Source organism: Falco biarmicus, chromosome 3 (genome assembly GCF_023638135.1).
Source record: "Falco biarmicus isolate bFalBia1 chromosome 3, bFalBia1.pri, whole genome shotgun sequence".
In the NCBI taxonomy this organism is placed as follows: domain Eukaryota; kingdom Metazoa; phylum Chordata; class Aves; order Falconiformes; family Falconidae; genus Falco; species Falco biarmicus.
In genome coordinates this window covers 33,118,733-33,139,080 of record NC_079290.1, presented here as the reverse complement: position 1 = coordinate 33,139,080, position 20,348 = coordinate 33,118,733, and the positions used below count along the sequence as shown (strand labels likewise).

Below are 20,348 nucleotides of genomic sequence, written 5' to 3'. Positions count from 1 at the left end.
TTGAGTATTTATGAGCCTGAGTGCTTATTTGAACGCTTATTTTAATAAAATACATATTTTTAGACAATAAAATGATTAATGGCTTCAGTAAAGTGGATCCCAGGTAGCTACGTGTCAGTCAGTTTCTCTGTTTAGCAGGAACATGGCATACCTGCACTACCTCATGTCATTAATTTTTGTGCAAAAATTTTAATTTCAATCCTTTTTTTGGACACCAGATGTCTACCAGAAGAAGGAAGCTTGCAGTCTTCCTTACCATCACCTCTCTCACTATTCCAAGCTTTGTTCTGCCCCAGCTGTGATGGTTTTAAGAGCTGTGCCCAGGAATGTTTCAGAGATTTTAAAACCTGGAGTTTTTACAGCACTTTTGACTTACCCCTATTTTGCTTTGCACTGACATAGTAGACATCTTTGCTAGAATGGGGTTTTTAAATTGCTGTCTCTTAATCCAGGTTTTATTTATGAGAAATAACTGCAGGAAGCACTCTGCCTGTTGGTGACTGAGACCTGCTTTCTGTGTCACGCTCTGCAGCAGAGGCAGGTGGTGGCAGCAGCTGGAGTGGAAGGGTGGTTTCAGAACAGGTCTGTGACAGGTAACTTTACTTATGTTCAGGTTTCTGTGATGACTTTTTGTGAAAAAACACTTTAAACGTTTTTATCTTCCATTGTAATGAGTTGAGCAGCCACATATGTTTACATACAAGTTTTGGGGTTTTTTCTTTACCTTTACACTATTAGAATGTTAAAATAAGGCAAGATCCAGGGTTTCAGGTGCACAGTATGAACAATATCAATCATTTATTGTACTGATAGGCAGATTCAGTGTTCCTCCACTTAACACACACAATTGTATTTCACATTGCATAGAGAAAAGAGGAGAACAAGCAGAAGTTAAATCACTGTGCATGCAGTGGGAGTAAAGCGGTGACAATGAGCTAGCTTAATCTTTTGGTTTTTTTTTTTTTTTATTTGAGGGGGAAGGGGGTTCAGCAAGACCCATCTGGCACCATCTACTCCTTAACTTCCCAAGGCTCAGACTAGAGAGATCCCAAGGCCATTAGGCCATTCCTAAAATGGCATTTAGTTGCCTGAGTTCACCTGAAGAATTCAAAGATTCATTTCAGTGGGAGTTCAGTGACAATAATCTTCAAGAATCTGAGCCTCGTTGTTTGAGACACGTTTCAAATAAAATGCATTTGCTTCTGCTTACGTAAGACACAGAGATGCATCTGAGAAGTTGTATATAGCTCTTCTGCTAACCTGGAATTGCTTCTGAAACAGTTGTACGTGGAAGCAACGTAGATTTTTTGGCTTTAAGACACAGCCCAATTTCCTTCCGACACCAGTACATACTGGGAGCAATGGCCTGGACATTAGTGGAGTTGCCTGGCATAAAACCAGTGTAAAGTAAAAAGGGAGCCAAGCCAAAAAAATAAAGATGCAAGAAGACAAGGCTGTTTCCATAGTATGGTTCCCATTTTAAAAATACCTCTCAAGCATAATAAAAAGCTGAGTCCATGTAAACTAAATTACTAGATTGGTATAAAATCTGTACTAGACCTTTTGTTTCATTTAGTGTTAAATTTTAATTTAACTGTTATAGATTAGTAATTCAGTGTAAGATCTGAGGAGGCACATGGTTTTTAAATAGTTGTTTTGTCCCTTACATGGTACAGAAAAAAAATCCAGGAGATAGACAAAGTAGACACCAACAATCTTAGGTTATTAAATTTAATTATAGATTACACAGAATATGATGTAAAAACAGCAATTTACTAGAATAGTTATAACCTGCAAAATGTGAAAATAGTTTAGAAAATGGATTGTCATATTCTCTGACACAGCAATAGTCATGAAAGGTACACTTATAATATCATATGTTAATCTGTGTATTAACTATACTACCTGTCATTTAGCCAGGATTCCAAGACAGATTAAAGGCATTTATTTCTGAAGTGCCTGTGTTTAAATTCAGTAAAGTTAAACAGCTAGATTGAAAACACTACATTTTTGTCAGCTACTGCGTGGAGATCTATCCCGGATAAATGCTTTGTCTATATGCTATGAGTTCATAATGAGAAGAGTAATTGAAAAACTGCAGAGAGCACAGACCTGTAAGTGGGCGGTTTGACAACTGAAAATATTTCCTAGTGCCTTGTTAATTTTTGGAAATCAGGCATGCCAGCATCTCTTTCCTGTTTCAGACCTAGATCATGTTTCATCTGAATTCATATTTTGCATTTAAAAAACCCACGCTTGTAACGGGGAAAGATATCTGTAGACCTTTTTGTTACGTAGTTCAACAAGAAATGTTGCAAGTGTCAAAGGATATGATGACCACAGCAATGTCAGCAGGTTTAATTTTTTTCCCAGCTGTGTTTATGAAAGCAAAACCAAAACCAACCCCGACATATTTTAGTTTCTTTTTGAATATACAGACTGGCCCAAACATAAACAATCTCTTTATCAATCTTATTGTTACAAAAACTGTACATTACAAACAGTATAGAAACAAACTGAAAGGAATGTGCCACACATCCTGGCTAATTTTCTATATGCAGTTTAAAAATACAGCCTACTCCCTTATAGTGCACAGTTATTGTGTAAATGAGTACATCACTAGTTAAGTGGACATGATAGAAGAGTTCTAGTTTTCCTCAGCACAGAGAATAAGAGCCAGTTCTGCTCGGTAAAGCTTTCCTCCATCAGACAAGGCCATGATGCTTTTCTTGTATGTCGCAAGGTTGTTAATGTCTAATTCCTATTTAAAGAACAGATAATGCTTTACCAGCATGAACAAGTTTGCTTCCAAGGCAGAAAATGACAAAAAAAAAAAAAGGGGGGGGGGATATTCTCAGACTGTCTGACAGTAATACATTATAAATATTGCTTATGCATTTGTGTGTTATCCATCTTATAGCCATGTTAAATAGCTGATAGCTATAGATGTCTCAGAAGCAAGATTTAAAGAGTGTTGCTATACAATCACAACTCCCCTAGTTCAGAATTTACAAGGTTGTGACTTCTGCCGAGAATTTTACGTGTACTTTGACTTCAGGAATTACGACTTAGAAGCTCTATATTTATCTTAATAGGGTGGATTAACATGTCCTTAAAATCCACATTAAATCTAATCTCCAAAAGGCCTTTAGGATTACCTTTTTGTTCTTCTCACAGAGATCCTTCAGTAGTGCATCAAGTTCATTTTCATCTATATAGCCATTACCATCCTGAAAAATAACATTAAAGATAATTTTAAACATTTATTTTTCATTTCAGAGGTTGTGGCTAATTTTCCACAAACTCAGAAAATAAATGCCATCAGACTACACAATTAAAAAGGTTTTTGAAAGACTTACTTGATCATACATCTCAAAGGCTTTATTGAATTCTTTTGCACACATTTTGACACCCTAAATGCCAAAAGGAAAACACATCCGTTAATTACACCAGTTATGTATGATGGTAACAAGTTACCTTAAGAATGTGAATATTCATACCTGAAATTTAATAAGAAAATTTTCCTGCACTGGGAGTAGCCTTTGGAGAGGAAAAAGAAAGGTCAAAATATTTAACTCCTTCCGTAACAGTGCTTGGTACATGATACTTGTTATGCAAAGAGTCAGAAGACATACCTGGCCAGTTCAGTAAGCTCCAACTTCCCATCATTGTTTGCATCAAACATCCTAAGCTGAAAGAACATATAATTCTACATTACTAATCAAAATTAATCAACATAATGAAGTAAACACTTCTTTGGAAAACTTAAATTCAATGAAATATAGCCTTTACTTCATGCCGAAATTATGGCTCCAGGTTTTAATCTTCACATTTGCTGTGTAATGCATTTATTTAAAGTACTGATGAAGTAATTTATAGTGATTGATTCTACTGCAAAAGCCTCATAAGAAGCCAGACGAGCAATTCTGATTAACCTACTCTAAGGTTGGTCTTAACCAGCCTGCAGGGATGAATGTTCCGTATGAAAAATGCTCATGTAGTTAATTATAAATGAGAGGAGTCTTGACATGATAACATTTTACTTTTGACTTCATGTCATGATTTGATAATAGCATCATTATTGTCTATTCTTAAAGGTGAAACAACAGTTGGGTAAAGTGCAATAGAATCCCAGGCATTAAATTGCATAGTCAGAAGATAATAGACGTTTAATTCAATTAACTGCTAGGTCTAAATATTTAAGTAAAGATCACATTCTGTTTCTGTGATATATTTCAAGGAAAGAGTGAACAGATGCTATAGATGATCTCATTTTGTTGATGGTATGAAAACGGGAAATTAAATCTCTCCAAATAATCATAATTAAATTATAAGAATAAGTATATTAATGTAATTGGACAAAACAAGTAAATGCTATTTCTGATCATTTTTAATCACCCTATTGTGTTAAAGTGTGTTCCTTTGAGGCCTTGAAAAGATGAGCCTCTGCTGCTTGAGAAGCACAAACAGTTTATACTGGTTATTAGAAGCAGATGGAGATAGTGCACTTGCGTGGGACTTCCTCTCCCAGTTTTTACATCTGTATAGTTCTATTTTTCTACTTTCAAGTATTATTTTGCCTGTGCTGTATAAAAGAGTCACAAAAGCAGCAAACATTGTTAGGCATTGTACTGAAAACACCACCACCCACACTCCATCCCATCTCTTTCAATCACAGTAATTTTAGAAGTAATTTTTAGATAAGAGGAAAAACGACATCCTGTGCTGAGAAAAGTGTATATCCTTTTAAAGACAGAATTAATGCCATGAAAAAAGACTTAATTTCACTTGGTTAATACATGATAAATGGCAAAGGAGACCAGAAGAGACGCCAATTCTATAAACATTTATTTCTGCACAACACCTTGGTTCCTTTGAACGCTTCCTTTCCTTGCATAAAAGCATCTGCCTTGCATGCATTTTCCATGAAAGGAGATTTGCATTTGGGGGAGGTACGCAGCGCCAGCTGTGAAGTCAACATATTTTGTATTTTGATGGGTTGTTAGTGCCTGGCTGTGCCTGCCTGCAGCTGCTCAGGACCGTATGTTTTCTAGTAGTCTTTTCTAGTTTCTGAGGAGATTATGGGAGAGCCAGCCTTATTTATTTTTTTTTCTTATTGCTGTTAATTCTTTGTCATTGGATCTCTCTGCAGAGGCCAGAATGTAGAGCATGCTTTAAGATGAAGGTCAAAATGCTCCCTGAATGAAAAGGATATGTCTTACTTTCACCAGTGAATAAACAGTGACAATTCTAGGTAAATGGTTTATACTGGTACAACAAACCAGCAGGCTTTTTCCGGGAAAACCACAAGTTTTGATCAGCCATTCTCAGACCAGTTTGAGGACTAGTGTGTTTACTTGGCACATTTTTGATTGCTAAAAATATTTTAGGATGAAACCAAGCTAGCAAAACAAAAAATGTAGTGTTACACATTTCCTGAAGACAAGGATTCTGAGCCTTTTTTTTCTTGAAATGTCCACTCAGAAGCCCATACTGGTCCTTACCATGGAGCACCATAGCAGTGGGATGGAAGGAGTGCCCCAAGGACAGGCTGAATTAAGGCCAGGGAAACGACAGCTTTGTTCTGGTGTTTTATCTGAAACATCGATTTCTCCTTCTTGAAGAGAGGGAGAAGGAAAGAGTGAGATGCTTGTAAATCTGGTAAGAAACCACCATGTGATGGCTTGATGGCTTTTAAGACAAGAGGCAGACACTGCAGCACTGTAAGAAGGCAAAACGTAGAAAGTAAACCCAAATTAATTTGATCTAAATGTAATAATGTATTTATGACAGGTACAGTTTTTCTCTTGTGAACTTAAGCTTTGCAACTAATGGCACAAGGAAGCAGAATGGGAAAATTCTATGGTTTGGTCTATCTAATATCATTTAAGTGCCAAGAAGATTCAAAATTCCTGACCGTTTTTTTTCAAGCAGCACTGAAAACTTCCCATCAAAACTCTGTAGCTGCAGAAGTACTTGCAAGGCTAGATGCCTTGGTCATCTACCTGTTGCAATGACATAGTTAGCCTGATTAGGACCTGGTGGACTCCAAGTCGTTTGGAGCCTTCCAGCAACTAAAGATAAATTGAGTTGGATTAATCCAGTCTTGATGAAATAATGTCTGTAAATAATCTTACCATTATTTCTGTGTATTCTGTTAGCTTTGAGTCTTCAATCTGCTTATTTGCTTTCTGTAATAAATCTTTCAAGAAGCTCTGTTAAAATAAATAGAAAAATAATAGGTCATTTTTTATTTACGGTATAAAATGCTTGACATGCTAACTTCAGATTAAAGTAACGGGAAATACTATTTTACTCTCACTTTAGTATTTACTGCTGAAGTTCCAAGTAAGTATGAAAAGCAGTAATTAACAGCTAAGAATATAACAGTTTCTTTTGATCAATTCAAGTATATTGCCGTTTTATTTGGAAAAAGTGACTCATAAAACTTTCTGCATTGTATGCCATTTGTTGTATTGTGATTTTGGAAAAAATGGTTTGGCTTTCAAGTGTACTGCTTCCTAATCAGCTCTATCAGTAAACTAAACTAATTAACCTTGAGTCTCCTTGAAAACGAGGATGCCTAATCACTTCTTGCAACATAGGTACAATTTTACAGAAAAGATCAATGATTAATCAAGTTTTCTTCTTGCCTGTGGCAGTACCTGATGCTAGAAGTGAACGTTAAGCTACATTGCTCCTTTCTACCTTCTATTTTAAATGTGTGCAGCCAGTTTCATTGCATTTTATTGAATGAGAATTTGATATACTGTCACAGGACTTGAAACATCAGCCATTATTACTTTAAAAAATGAGATTGTTTCCACCTATTCAGTGGTTTAAATTTCTGTACTAGCTCTGTGACATTAAAAAAGAAAGATATCAATTTACTTAACAAGGGTGTTACAAGAACTGAGATGTCTGTATGCCTGTCAGTGCTCAATGAAGTACCTAATTAGTGTCATCAGTTGGAGTGTCATTATCTTTGTGGAATCTTGGCCCACATTTCAAGATATAAAATGGGGTAGCTTGTAAGAAAATCTATTTGTACATAGATGACTTTCTTGAGCTTGAATGCAACCATGTCAACAGTCACATGACTAATACCCACTGTAGTTCTTCTAGTTTTGCCCCCTCCATCCATGCTGGAGGGCCTTCCTGGTGGTGTGTATACAAAGAGCATGGCTGAAATGTTGTAAATGGACATTATGGAGACATGTTTGATCTTGTGTGCTTTGGTGGAAAATAGAACTGGAAAGGACATTGAATGGCTATCCAGTCTGTCTCCATGTCTCAAGAAAGGATCATCTGTATCTAAACTTCCTGAGTTACTGTCTGATCTGAGCTATTGCCAAACCTTTCCTAAATACAGGCCGTGATGGAGAGTCTGCCTCCCCCTTAGACAACATATTCGACCGCTGTTTCTATTGTTAGAAAGTATTCCTGATTTCCAGCTTTAATTTCTCTTACAACATTTTGAGTGGGTGTACTCCTCACATAGCAAATACTTAAAATGTTTGGGCTTGTCAAGAAATACTGATCTACAAGTAAAACTGGATATTTATGTCTTATGTTCAATATGTTAAGATGGCCTGTTTTTCTGAGATGGACAAAATTTCACAGCACAAGAGAGAAGGGACCACTAGGGATGCAGTTTAAACGTCTTTATTCTTCAGCTGGTCCTCAATCAGCCCTGCCTTTTTAGGTTTACTTTAAATTATAGCAGCTGGCAACAGTCCTTAAGGCATTGTCTAACAGCTGGAGAGTTCTCAAGTGCTACATGCATGGCCTCTCCTGATCCTGCAGACTTTAGGTACACTGACTGGCTGTGACCAGCCAGCAGACTAAGCTCATCTGCCTGAGGGGTACCTTCAGGTAGGATCCTCAGCAATGTCACACAGATACCAAACTCAAAGAGGAAGAGAAAAGGAAAAAAGGTGTGAATTGTCTGATGTAGATTCCTCCTCTGAACAGAAGAACTGTAAGGGTTTCAGACAGTTTGATCTCCCAGAGCTTTAGTTAATAAAGCTTATTTAGTTCTTTAGCACATATATGGGCAAAATAGTCTAAAAGAGATGGATAAACACTGCTAGGTCTTTCTCTAGGAATTGTTTTGATTCTTCTGAATTAAAAGCTACAGTAATGTATCAAATGCAGTTGAACTGTGGAAAAAAGCACCTTTCTAGTCAGAAGGTCTTGCATATGAGCATCTCCTCTGAGGAAAGGCTGGGAGAGCTGGGACTGTTCAGCCTGAAGAAGACGAGGCTTGGGGCACCTCGTCAATGTATATAAATACTTCAGGAGAGTGTGCAAAGTGGATGGAGCCAGGCTGGTGCCCAGTGACAGGTCCAGAGACAGTGGGAACAAACTTGAAACACAGGAGGTTCCCTCTGAACATCAGGAAACACATTTTCACTGTGAGGGTGACCAGGCACTGGCACAGGTTGTCTGGGAATGTTGTGAGTCTTCATCCTTGGAGATATTCAAAAGCCCTGTGGATATTGTTTTGGGCAACTGGCTTTAGGTGGCCCTGCTTGACCAGGGGGGTTGGACAAGATGTCCTCCAGAGGTCCCTGCCAACCACTCTGTGATTCTGTGACTGTAATTCAAGATCTACAAATTGCTGTTAGTTTTATGACTAGAGAGGTAAATCATTGCAGATTTAAGGTGTTTTAAATCTTCAGGGCTGAGATGGCTAATTGAATTATCTCAATTCTGTTCTTATTTGTGCATATTAAAGCTGACACCAAAATCCCACCAATTTAACCAAGCAGGGGGAACACAGTTCTATTTGTGTTAGCCTAACAGTATTACAGTGGAAACGAGGATTACATTATACTTGAGAGAGCACGATCTGTCCAGCAGCATAGTGGTTGATGGTAGTGATGTCCTTAGGGGAAAAAAAAAGAATAAAGAAAAAAGAAAAAAACAGCTCTCCTCCCTAATATACCAAAAAAAAAGAACAGCATAGCTTTCACAGGCCTATCTTGCTTTCTTAATCTTTCTTATTTCTAAGTTACAGTACCTGCAATGCTGAGTCACTTGAGACAAACATTGATCTGAATTAAAACATGTTTTAAAAAACATTGATCAGATTAGAGTTTCAGTTTAAATAATTTACTGGTGATAAAAACATCAGCAAATCACATTGCTTTTCGGTCATGTTTGAAATGCAAAAACATGCATTTGGTGGGTATCTGAAGAAACAGATAGCAGCACAGGCTGTCATCCAATGCCTGCTCTCATCTTGTGCCTACTCATAAATATCAGCTTACCTTGAGTTCCTCAGAATCAATGAAGCCACTGTGGTCGCTGTCGTATTTTCTCCATGTCTGCAATCAGAACGTGAATGCATTAATGATATATTTATGGCAAGCAGGTCTTGGATAATTTTACAAAAGGTGACTTTTCCTACTGTACCTGCATGAAGTCTTCACTTGACTTTAGCTGCTGGCATCTGAAGAACAACAGGAAATTCTCTTCCGTCGGTAATATCTGAGCAAGCTGTAACAGAATTTAAGAAAGATTAAATTTTGATTATTCATTAGGCCAGCTGAGCCTGGAAAAGAGCATGAAGCTTTTTAAAAGACTGTGAGATTCTTTGTGCTTATACTGCCTTATTGTGGCCCCATAGGCAGCTTCATCCTCTTAGCTCAAATATTTGGAAGATGCCTCTGAAAGGCTTCTGGCTTGCGGCTTTGCCATATTCATCAAGGTCAAACAGAGTTTAGTTCTGAGAGAAGGGAGTGAGACATCACTTTCCCTAAGGGGTAGCTGGGGAAAAAGGGGAAAAATTCACCCGTGCAGTTAGGTTCTATGGTGAGAGCCTTGCAATTGGCACAAAGAGAAAGCGTAATGCGGGGATGTTCAGAGGGTAAGTGTGAAGGACCACGAATTAAGAAGATCCTGTGGCAGATACTGAGGAACAAGTGAGAGGAACACTGACATGAAGAACAACACATGTAAGGTAAACAGAAAAATATATGGAAAAGCCAGGAGTAAAAAAAACAAGTGGGGAGGGTGAGGGGATGGCAAACAGTCATCATCTGTCAGGCACAGAGATGTGTTCAAGAAGAGCTATAAATACCAGAAAGAAATCAAAAGGGCTTTTAGCCCTACAAAGTCAGGCGTGGTTCTTCCAGTGCCTCTGCTCTACAAAAGGCTTTTTTAAAATCAGACATTATTGTACTGATTATTGAAAATGTTCATTTACTATAACTCAATTTTGGCAAGTGACAAATGTAGAAGATGGAGAGTATGCTGTATAATTTAATGTAAAATCATGACTTGTTTTTAACAAAAGCCCAATATTTTTTTCTGTCCTCAAAATGTATGAAATGTGTTTTGATTAAAGAAAAATTTTTACTTGAAGAATAGGCCAGCTGTGCTTACTAGGATGAGAAAATGGAGAAGGATGGATTTCTTAGCTGCATTCTTTCACGAAAAATGAGATCTGCAGACTTCCTGGAGCCCCATCTTAAAATTTTGATCCACATTTTTGTTTCTCTGCATTCAGTTCACACCCTTACATCCCTCATTCTGTCTATTTCAATGTTATTGCCTAATTGCTCAGGCTTTTTACTTGGGTTCCAGCGGTGCTGTAGGTGAGTTCAGCTCTCCCTCTCACCCTACAGGCACAAGAGTGTGGAGACAGATCTCTTGTTTCTCTAAAATTACCAGTGCAAGGAATCAGTTATATTCTTTAAGTGTTTGTACAACTGAAAAGACACATCAAGGCACGCTCCTTATAGAAATGGTGCAGCTGATGGCAGGCTGTTGGGCCCATCAGAGCACTCCAAGTGCCTTTGCTAAATGGCTGAGCACCAAACCCAACCAACTTAAACAATATGGGTTTGTCAGCAGCTTTCAAAACCAACTCAGTTATAAATAGCATATACACATTTGAGTAAGTACATGTTCATATGTACGCAATAGTTAAAAGTGTGTAACTTAGTACCGATTTATGGAAAAATTTATTTATTGCTCCCACAACAGGGGAGTTACGATTTTTAGAGTACATTCCTACTCAACAACAAATGTTGAATGGAAGAACTGATTATAATAATAAGCAGAGTCTGGAGGAAGAGGCTAATTATGACAATGGGAAAGGGTTTACACGTGTGGAAATGACAAATAAGGTGTCATTCATGGGCTCTCTGTAACTGGTGAATTTTTCAAGGACACTGTAAAATAGTACAAGGTACAAGGGTAAATGTAAAATAGTAACTTTCCAAAGAATTATTAACAGCTTACTAGCAGTACCAAACTGTATTAGAGGTACAGAACCTATTACCTCTGGAAGAAAATTAGCCTATTTTAAGCTATACCTCTCACCCTTTGTAAATCCCCAGGGCAAGCACAGGCTTTTACGTTACAAAGATGTAGTAGCTCAATATCCAATATTAGCTCAGACTAATGCCAAAAATTGTGTTTTGAGATTTCTTTCTTTCGTATCCTTTAGCGTAATAGAAATAATATCGCTAAAGGGAAGCCCAGTTCTCCAAGCGTATGCATCGAATAGCATTACACTGCTTTTTGTGGAAAACTCTGCATCATTAAGGGATGAGGAGATTGTGTCAAAACTCAATCAGCTTCCAAGTCCCAGTTATAGCACCACAGAGGAAAGATGGAAACCTGGTGCAATTTCTAATGACTTCTTTGTGAAAGTAAGTATAGGGGGACCCTGTGACCCATGTTTGAAGAAGAGTGCAGACCGCTGCAAGTTCATCTGTGGCAGCAGTAGTGGTTCAGTGAGTGTTTCCATGAGCTATGCTGCTTTTATGAGGAAGGTTGGCTGTTTCTGCATTGGGAGTTATAGAGGACAACCACAAAGCCAGAGACTGGCTTGACTCCTCTCTGTTCAGTTGCAGGCCGAGATACCTCTTTATAGGTTACCTAGTGAAAAAAATACTCCCAGTACTCAAAACAATATCAGAACTATTTTCTAGAAATCACTCTGTAATGAAATCTGTTTCTATTTAATGCTATTTAAAATTCCTTTCACCTAATACAGTGAATTTTCTTTTTAAAATCCTGCAATAGAGAATGGGAGTACAAAGAATATTTTAGGCTAATAAGTAGTTATTTTTACAGCAGCAGTGAGCTTCAAATAATTTGAATGTGGAATTACTGCAGTCCTGAGTTTCAAAACCTTGGGTTTCATATCCACGTTTCAGTGAACCATTTGCCTGAATGAGTACAAAAGATGAATTACAGGTGCCTTACACAACGACAAGCAAGTGGACAGGTCAGACTGAGCCTTTAGCTGGAGTGCACTGGATAAAAGCTAGTGAACTAACTGCAGTGTGTTTGCAAAGACAGAATCGACAATCTGAGCTGAAAATCCGCTCCTTCCTCTGTGAAGCCACCCAGGGCTCCTCTTTGTCTCAGTCAACAGATCTTTCCTGTAAACTCATTATTTGCAAGGACATTTTCCGTCAGATGCTGAGGTATTCATTATGATGGCTGGGAGTCTGAATGGTTTTACGTTAAGGTTTTTTTTTAAACAATATTCATACACTTTTTCAGAAAAAAACTATTTTATGTACTATGTAAATGGGAACAATCTGGAATTACTGGACATTTTTGTTTATAAGGAAGGAGAATCAAATTCAAATATCAACTGCATGTACAACATGTTTTATCTGAGTCCCATCAGCACTTTCAAAATGAAGCTCCGTGCTGATGTAAGTGAAATAAAATATAGCTATTTGGTTAGGAGACTGCTATATTAAGGGAGAAAGTCCCTTCAGTCACTGAACTGAGTACTGTCACCATTCAGTGGCTTCCGTGGATGCTGAGCATGCTTGGCACCTCACTGGGTGTGGTGAGCACCGTACCATATCAGGCCCTCTTGAGTTTTCTCACCTTTAACCATTAAGTCAATAACAGAATCAGAAACAGAATTTGAAAGGTAAAACTTCCAGTTATCTTTTCTAAGTGAGGAAGCCCAGTCTTTTTCAGCCACTGTCTATACATTTTTCTTGCATCCCAGTGCTTGCTATTACACATATTTAAAAATAATAAATTAAATAGGATTCTTCAATACCAAATGAAGAAGCATTTTTTAGTCCCAAACCAAACAGTCTGTTAGTCCAAATAAACACTTAATTCTTTTTAAAACGCAGAACTATTTGATCAGTGCTACATATTGTCAAAAGGTGCATTTTTAAAATCAGTTATAGCTGCAAGTGAAACACACTGCTCATATTTCGATTGTAGTTTTGTCATCATTACATATGCATTTAAACAAGTATATGCAATTCAGACACATGACAGAGGAGAAAAGATGCCCTAAAATGATTTATTGTATCAACGGTAATACTTCCTATTGACTTTTACAGATTCTGTGCAGTCCTCTATTTTAAAATTTGCTACTGACTGAAAGTTGGTCACTGTAGAAATTTTGCAGACCTGGCTTGTTTCCAGTTGTTTCTTAATTATCTCTCTAGGTCACTTCTCTTATTATCAGAAAAAAAAAATAATAATAGCATTTAATAATAAAACTGCAGTCTCACTGCACTCAGAGTGACATAAATGAGTTGTAGATTTAAGCTTGAAAAAGTGGCTTCTCCAGCTGTAACCTAGCAAACTTTTTTGACTTGCAGCATTGAAGAGTGAAAGCGAGAGAAAACACAGTGGTTCCCCCCTTCCTAGCAAGTTTCCTAAATTACACAATTGTTGAGCAGCTGTAGGTGCAGAAGGAGTTGGTTATTTTTACGTTCTTTAGAAAAGTGGGAGTAAGGAACAGGGGAATTTTCTGCCTGAAGTTCTGTTAAAGTTCAAGAAAGGAATTAATAAGAAATCCTGATCTTTCACAAACTGGATCACAACTACCATTAACATTTAAATGTTCACTTATATGTTATACTCACTATAGGGGTTGTGACAGAGCATTACTTCAAAATCATATGTAGAAATAAATCACATTACCTTTCACAAACTAAATTTCTAAAATAGAGCTCTTTTCTGCTTTCCAGGAAAACTCTATCACTGTTGGTGCTTATTATACTGAACAAAGGGTGCACAGAGTTAAATGAAGTCTAGTGAAATGTCTGGAGAGGGGTAAGGAATACCTTCTTTTTGTTAATGAAAAAATTTCTTTAATGAAAAAAATACTAAAGATTTTAAGACAGCAGAAGAAATTTTCTGTGAAATTGAAAAATCCAAAATATTTACATATCATGTTTACATTGTTTTGTGCTAAATGTATTTTCTACAACATGTCAGTCTTTTGTTATAAAGTAACTGTCTTACCTCAACTATTCCTATTTTTCCATCAGCAGTCTTTCCATATTGGTCCACAAAAGCTTTCATTTCAGGTGTTAAATCCTACAAAGTCACAATGAGAGAATCATTACTTAAAGATCCAGAGGAACATACGTAAATTTACTTGAATATTCTATTAGTCGCCAAATAATATACTACATTTAATGAAGTGCTCACACTTATTGCAGCTAGATTCCTCAAGTTTAAATGAAACAGTATTTTTTTAACATGAATAATGTAATTGTGATAAATTTTACTTCCTGAGGCATTACATTATAGTCAGTGTGAATGATTGGCTTCTAAATACTTAGAACTCTTATTTTAGTTTACAGAATGAAAAAAATTTTGAAGACAGATGTGTTGAAAGATGTGTATAACAGCTCCTTTGTTTAAGAGGATGACGGTGAAGTTCATAGGCAATTATTAGTCAATTTTCTCATTTTTCATTTTTAAATTAGCAACTTGAAGGCAGTACAAAATCTTTCAAAATAAGAACATTTCAGTATAATATAGCTGAACACCAAAATAGCCTTTCCACATTTTTGAGTGGATTTTTCCTCAACAATGGATGCTATTTTAGCCCTGAAAGAGCTCATCACGATACATTTTTCACTGTTTAGTATTTGGTTATCATAGAAACAGAGTCAAAATGTCACTGCTGAAATGTAGAGGGGAGGATTTAGGAGGGAGAAAACTTTGAGCAGTACCTTAAATCTGGCAAAGTAAAGCCAGCATAATTGTTCTTCATATAAATTATGCTCCCTACTGTACGTCTGTTCTCTAAAGGCTGTCCCTGCTCTAGGCTATGGCAAAGGTGCCAGCTTTGGGGTGAATATCTAAGTATTTAGTTTTGCACTTCAACTTACCTTGCCTTGCTTTGATATGAGCTGCCATCAGCCTTCGATACTGATCAAACTTTTAACTTTCTCTGTATTTCTTATAGGTGTGAGTTAATAAAACGGTGCAGGAAGAATCAGGACTACAGTTATATTAAAACAATGGACAACACTATGTTTATAGATGGAGATACAGCAGTCTGGAAATTAGAAGTTTAGTTGCTATAATAGATCTGATTATATGGGACCTAAGGGATCCATTCTCTCGCTGGAGACACAGGGAATCTCAGCTGTACAAAGTCCATTGTAGTTTGTCCCAAATTTCAACTACCAAAGCTAACTAAAATGTCAGTTCTTTGTAGCTGATACAAGCATGGCCTAGTATCCTATTTCTGTCAAAGTCATCCATGGCAGGTTAGTAATTAAGCCATGGCTTTAATTAGAGATGTGGTTATTAATACAATGCACTTCAATGTCACCTTTCATCTAATGATCCCAAAGTGCAGACAAGTTTGCTTAGCAGATAGAATGGAGAATTTAGACACCTGGATTTTAATTAGTCCTGGTTAAATATTTTACTAATCTTTCCAACAGCAGCTCTGCAGTGCCAGACAATGTCCAGCCATTGAAGGAGGCACAGCTAATTACAGGTTAAAGGAAACAGGATGTTTGTCCTATAGTACATTATTCAGAAAGGGTTGTGAGGGTTTTTTTGTATTTATTTCACCTGCTTTTGAGCTGCTTGATAAGTTATTCAAGTTATGTTATTCAAATAAATGTTTTTAGTCAAGAAAACTTGCATAAATTTAACCACGTCTGCTCCTAAACTTGATACAGATGCAGTGCTCAGTGATAGAAATTAAGAAACTAACCCTTCACACCTCAGTCTCCCCTTTAAAAATTTAAGACACTTGTCCAGCCAAGTGTAGCTGTAGAAAACCAGCTTTTTTTGATATGATTTGAAAACGTAAGGATAGATGGCACTACAGAAACACCTACATGACCCTATTCATAAACATCTATTAAATCACATTTTTCTGTGGAGATATATTGTAATCATCTCTATATGCAGAGAAAGTGAGCAACAGATGTGGAATAGCTCAGCCAAGATCCACCTATTGACCCTTAATCAACCTCCATGTTAGTCACTTACACCCCACAGTTTCTTTTGGCAATTGGCATATAATAGAGAAAGTATTGCATGAACATGGGGCGCAGTAAATGGAAGCTATGTTTATATACTTATATCGCTTTTATCTTTAGAAAAGAGGCAGTTCTTTCAACATGCCTGAAGGTATATCAGATCAATTCACTGTCTACCATAATGCATGAAACAAAAAGACGGTGTTACCGCAGAAAAGCCCAAGCCCTAAACCCTCCAAATACAAATCCACCCTTTGGGGCTAGCATGAATCAGGCTGCATGCTACTGCTCCGTCTGAGAAAAAGCAACTGTGAAAGTATGGGCTTACTGAGTAGATTAATAAAACGATTAGAATTAAAACATAATTAGAACGGTTCTGTAGTTGGGAAGAATATTGGGAAATGTTAAACCATCCTATTGGATGACAGAATCGATGTGATTCTTTAATACATATGGCATGACTGATGTAAAATCCAGCTATGAAGAATGCATAATTGAATATTTCAAAAATAGTGAGCAGGAGAGTGACCTGAAATGCAGAAGCTAATGATGACAAAGAAGCTTTGGGGTGTTAAAAGAAGGACAGCGAGGAAATGACATATAACCTATACTAGCTTCTCAATGTGTCCCTTCTGGCAAAAAAAAGACATTCAAAGCTACTGAATTAGCATCCCGTGAGACAAGGCATGAACTAATGAGATGCTTGTTTGGCAAATGAGCCTTCAAATCCAAGAATCAGCTTCGATTTGACACCTTAGATGACATATATCCATGCCTCAGAGCCAACAGACCAAGTAGTGAATTTCATGTTGCAACTGTAGATAGCTCTTTTCAGCAGAATACTCCAAAGATAGGTTTGAATCAGAAAAATGGGAAAACAAAACTTAATTAAACACCTGAACATTTTAAAAATATATTGTGAGATACAGTCAGAGGTTATTTTAAAAAAGGGCATAAATTATGAAATTTGTAGCAGATAAGAATAATCCTGCAAGGCTTTTCTGTGTTACTTTGAGCAGGCTCTGTTTTAAGAAGAGATGCCCACTTGCTTTGAGAGAGAAAAGAATCTGATCTTAAAACAATAAATATGTTTTTCATTGAGCTTCTAATTATTTTTTTAACTACTGAATAATATATCAGCATTTCTACTAAGAATGCCATTCATACTAATACACACAAGCTTTAATATCTTCTTTTTAATGGACATCAGTTTCCTGCACTTCAGTATAGAAGAGAGATTTGTTTTGTTGCAATACTTGAAAGGAACTGAAGTTGTGTTTAACGTTTTCTGTGGGAAAAAAAAATAATTTTTTTTCCTTCTAAAAACATACTCCTTTCCCAATTTCATGGTTTTTTTGAGTTTGGGTTTGTTTGTTTGTTTGTTTTTAAAGAGTTTAAACTTACACTTATGAAAATGAGTGCCTACACCAACTGCACTAGGAAGAATTAACTGGTACCTGGACTGCAGTAACATCAGAGGCATTGCTGGGAGACAGATTTTCAGATGTGTGAAGTTTATGCTTATACCATTAATAACAGTATACAATTTTCCACAAAATAAATTAAGATTCTTCTTTTTCTACATGTTATTCTAAAATATACAGCAACTTTAAAGCAAAGTTAATTATTCAAAAGCTATTGCTCAGTTTGAAGGTATTCTTATATGAAGTATTAATCTGTTTCCCCCATGCACACATGCCATCCAGTTAAATTATAATTTTGTTTTCTGTTACTTCACAAGTCTTTTAGCATAAATTGATTACGTTAGGTTATATATTGGAGTTTGAAGGTAAGTGGCTTGTGTTAAAAACTGATTATTTTGAAGACAATTGTTAAAAAGGTTCACTTCTATTTTAACTCAAATCTTTACATGGAATATTTCTTTCTTTTTTTTCTTTTTCTTTCTTTCTCTCTGTTCTTTCCCCATGGAGGTATAGTTTGGAGGAAATTTATCATCAGTGCTTTAATAACTCATACACAGAACTGTTTTGACAACATTGCCAAAAACTTTACTGTCTCTGAACAATTTAAACCACCAGGATTTGGTACTGGTACTCCTAGTGCGTAACACTGGTGAAGGGCAAGAAGTGGTTAGCAGTCATCTGCAGATCTATTCAGTGACCACCAAGGGGCAGAAATGCATTTCAGCCCATACTGCCCATTAGGTATGAAATTAAGAGTCCAACTAACTTGAAGTGTTGGTTTTTTCTTTCTTTCCTCTCTCTTTTTTTTTTTTTTTTTTTTTTTTTTTAGCATCAGTGCACATCTGGATCAGGTAAGATTAACTGCAATGGCATAAGGTCCCATCCAAGCCAAAAAGATAACATCCATGCATTTCTTGACTTTTCTTTTTAAGCACTGCCAGAAGGATCAACTTGTAGCCTGCCAAGATGCGAGGGGGGACCTGCCCTCCGGGGAGGTGGACCCTGGCCTCACTTTTCCAAAGCCGGCGGTTTATTTCATTTGCAACCTGCCGCTTTCTAACCGAGCTACTCCCCTTTGCCTGCTGAGCAAGAGAATGAGCCATGGGATGGCAACAGAGGACAGAAGGAAGTGGGGCACCGGAGTTTGCTCAGGAAAACTCTTCTTTCCCGGAGGAGATGGAAAAGTGGGGTGAAACATCAACCTACCAAGCCTGCCTTCTTCCGCGCCTGCTGCAGCTCCTGGATGAAGTTTTGTAGCTCCTTCCCATCCATGTACCCATTGCCTACAACAGAAAGAGTTAGGGGTGCTGTCACTGCCCCCTGCAAACTCCCTTCGCTCTTCGGCGCTGGCAGGGACGCCTCCGAGCCGTCTGCGCCCTCCCGGCGGCGCGGCTCCCTGCGCGCCTCGCCCGGCTCCGGCCCCAGCCCCTGACGACGCCGGGCTGCGCCCCCCGGCTGCGGGGCGGCGGGCGCGGAGCGGGGTGGGGGCCGGGGCCGGGAGCGGTGGGGTCCCCCCCAGCCTCCCGTGGGTCTGTCCCCCGCCGCCCCCCGCGCCCCCCGCCGCCCCGGGGGGGCAAGGAGTCACCGTCGGAGTCGTAGTGGTGCCAGATCTCGAAGAACTGGGCGGCCGAGATCTCCACGCCCTGCAGGTGGGTCTCCGCCGTCATGGTGGGGGCGCGGGGCGGCGCGGCGGGGAGCGGCGGGGAGCGGCGGGGCGCGGAGGGGCGCGGAGGGGCGCGGAGGGGCGCTGTCCGCGGTGCTGACTCTGCCCCGCGGCGACGGCTGCGGCGGCTGCGGCGGCTGCGGCGACGGCTCCGACGGCTCCTCCCGCCGCCGCCCCGCCGAGGGCTATTTATGGGGCCGCCCGGACGGGCCCCTCCCCCCGGCGCTGCCCACCCTCCCAGCCGGCCCCGCCGAGGCCTTCCCGCCCTACGCGGGGGGGCCGGGGTCTCCCACCGGCGGCTCCGGGGCTGGGCCAGCCCGGCGGCACCCTGCCCGGGGCACCCCGCCCGGGGCACCCCCCGGCCCCCGCGGCTGAGCCCTCCGGGGACGGGCACCTCTAACCGTGGGCGGGAGCGGGGGTTGGGGGGTGCCGGCTGGAGGCCCCCGAGAGGAGGGGGCAGCGCGGGGTGAGCCAGGAGTTATTGCGGGTCCTTCGCTGGGGGGGAGTGTGCCCATGAGACCTGGGGGAACTGGAGCAAGCACAGTTTCCCAGTTTAGCCATCGGGTTTCCGTCTGGGAAAGGGTCCCGGATGTCAGAGCATGGGCTAGTAGCTCTGCAGGATGTCGTGGTACAAGAAAGCCACATGGGACACCACATAGGGTGCAAGGGGGCCATTTTTCACTGCTCCATCCCCAGGCCAGACCTGCAGACAGCTCTGCGGAGGCTTAACCTTTGAAGCTCTGCACCCCTGTAACCCCGCTATTCCCACTGAGGTACCAGGGGATGCTGAGATATCCATATTGAGACAGCATGGGAACAGGCATGGCACATTTAAATATACTGCCCTAGCAGGTAATTTCATCCCAGCAGATAAGTATGGGAGGCTTCATTAGTGAGCTCATTCTCTCCCAGCGCGGGGGTGTGAGGGACACTTCTGGCTGGACAAGAGTGTTTTTTGGCAGACCAGCTTTGGAAACGCACCCTGCTACAGCAGTGGGTTGGTGGGAGGGGACA

The 20,348-nt window shown here is 39.4% G+C and overlaps 1 protein-coding gene across 1 annotated transcript; it reads right to left on the bottom strand.

Moving 5' to 3' along the window:
* Nucleotides 1-1,713: 1,713 nt before the first annotated feature.
* Nucleotides 1,714-19,503, bottom strand: CALB1 (calbindin 1). Its single transcript, XM_056333625.1, has 11 exons — nt 19,257-19,503; nt 18,878-18,954; nt 14,257-14,331; nt 9,421-9,504; nt 9,276-9,332; nt 6,138-6,215; nt 3,636-3,691; nt 3,501-3,540; nt 3,360-3,413; nt 3,159-3,230; nt 1,714-2,761 (listed from the first exon to the last, which is right to left on the bottom strand). The coding sequence occupies exons 1-11, from the start codon at nt 19,336-19,338 to the stop codon at nt 2,648-2,650; spliced, it is 789 nt and encodes a 262-aa protein (XP_056189600.1). The 5' UTR covers nt 19,339-19,503; the 3' UTR covers nt 1,714-2,647.
* Nucleotides 19,504-20,348: the final 845 nt, after the last annotated feature.

Bases quoted from the DNA above. Each gene is read 5' to 3' on its own strand.
- CALB1 (XM_056333625.1), bottom strand. From the start codon at position 19,338: ATGACGGCGGAGACCCACCTGCAGGGCGTGGAGATCTCGGCCGCCCAG. The intron at 3,231-3,359 runs GTAAGTCTTTCA...GTTATTTTTCAG, and splicing joins CCTTTGAGATGTATGATCAA to GATGGTAATGGCTATATAGA. The intron at 2,762-3,158 runs GTAATCCTAAAG...TTCTTTAAATAG, and splicing joins TCTGTGAGAAGAACAAAAAG to GAATTAGACATTAACAACCT.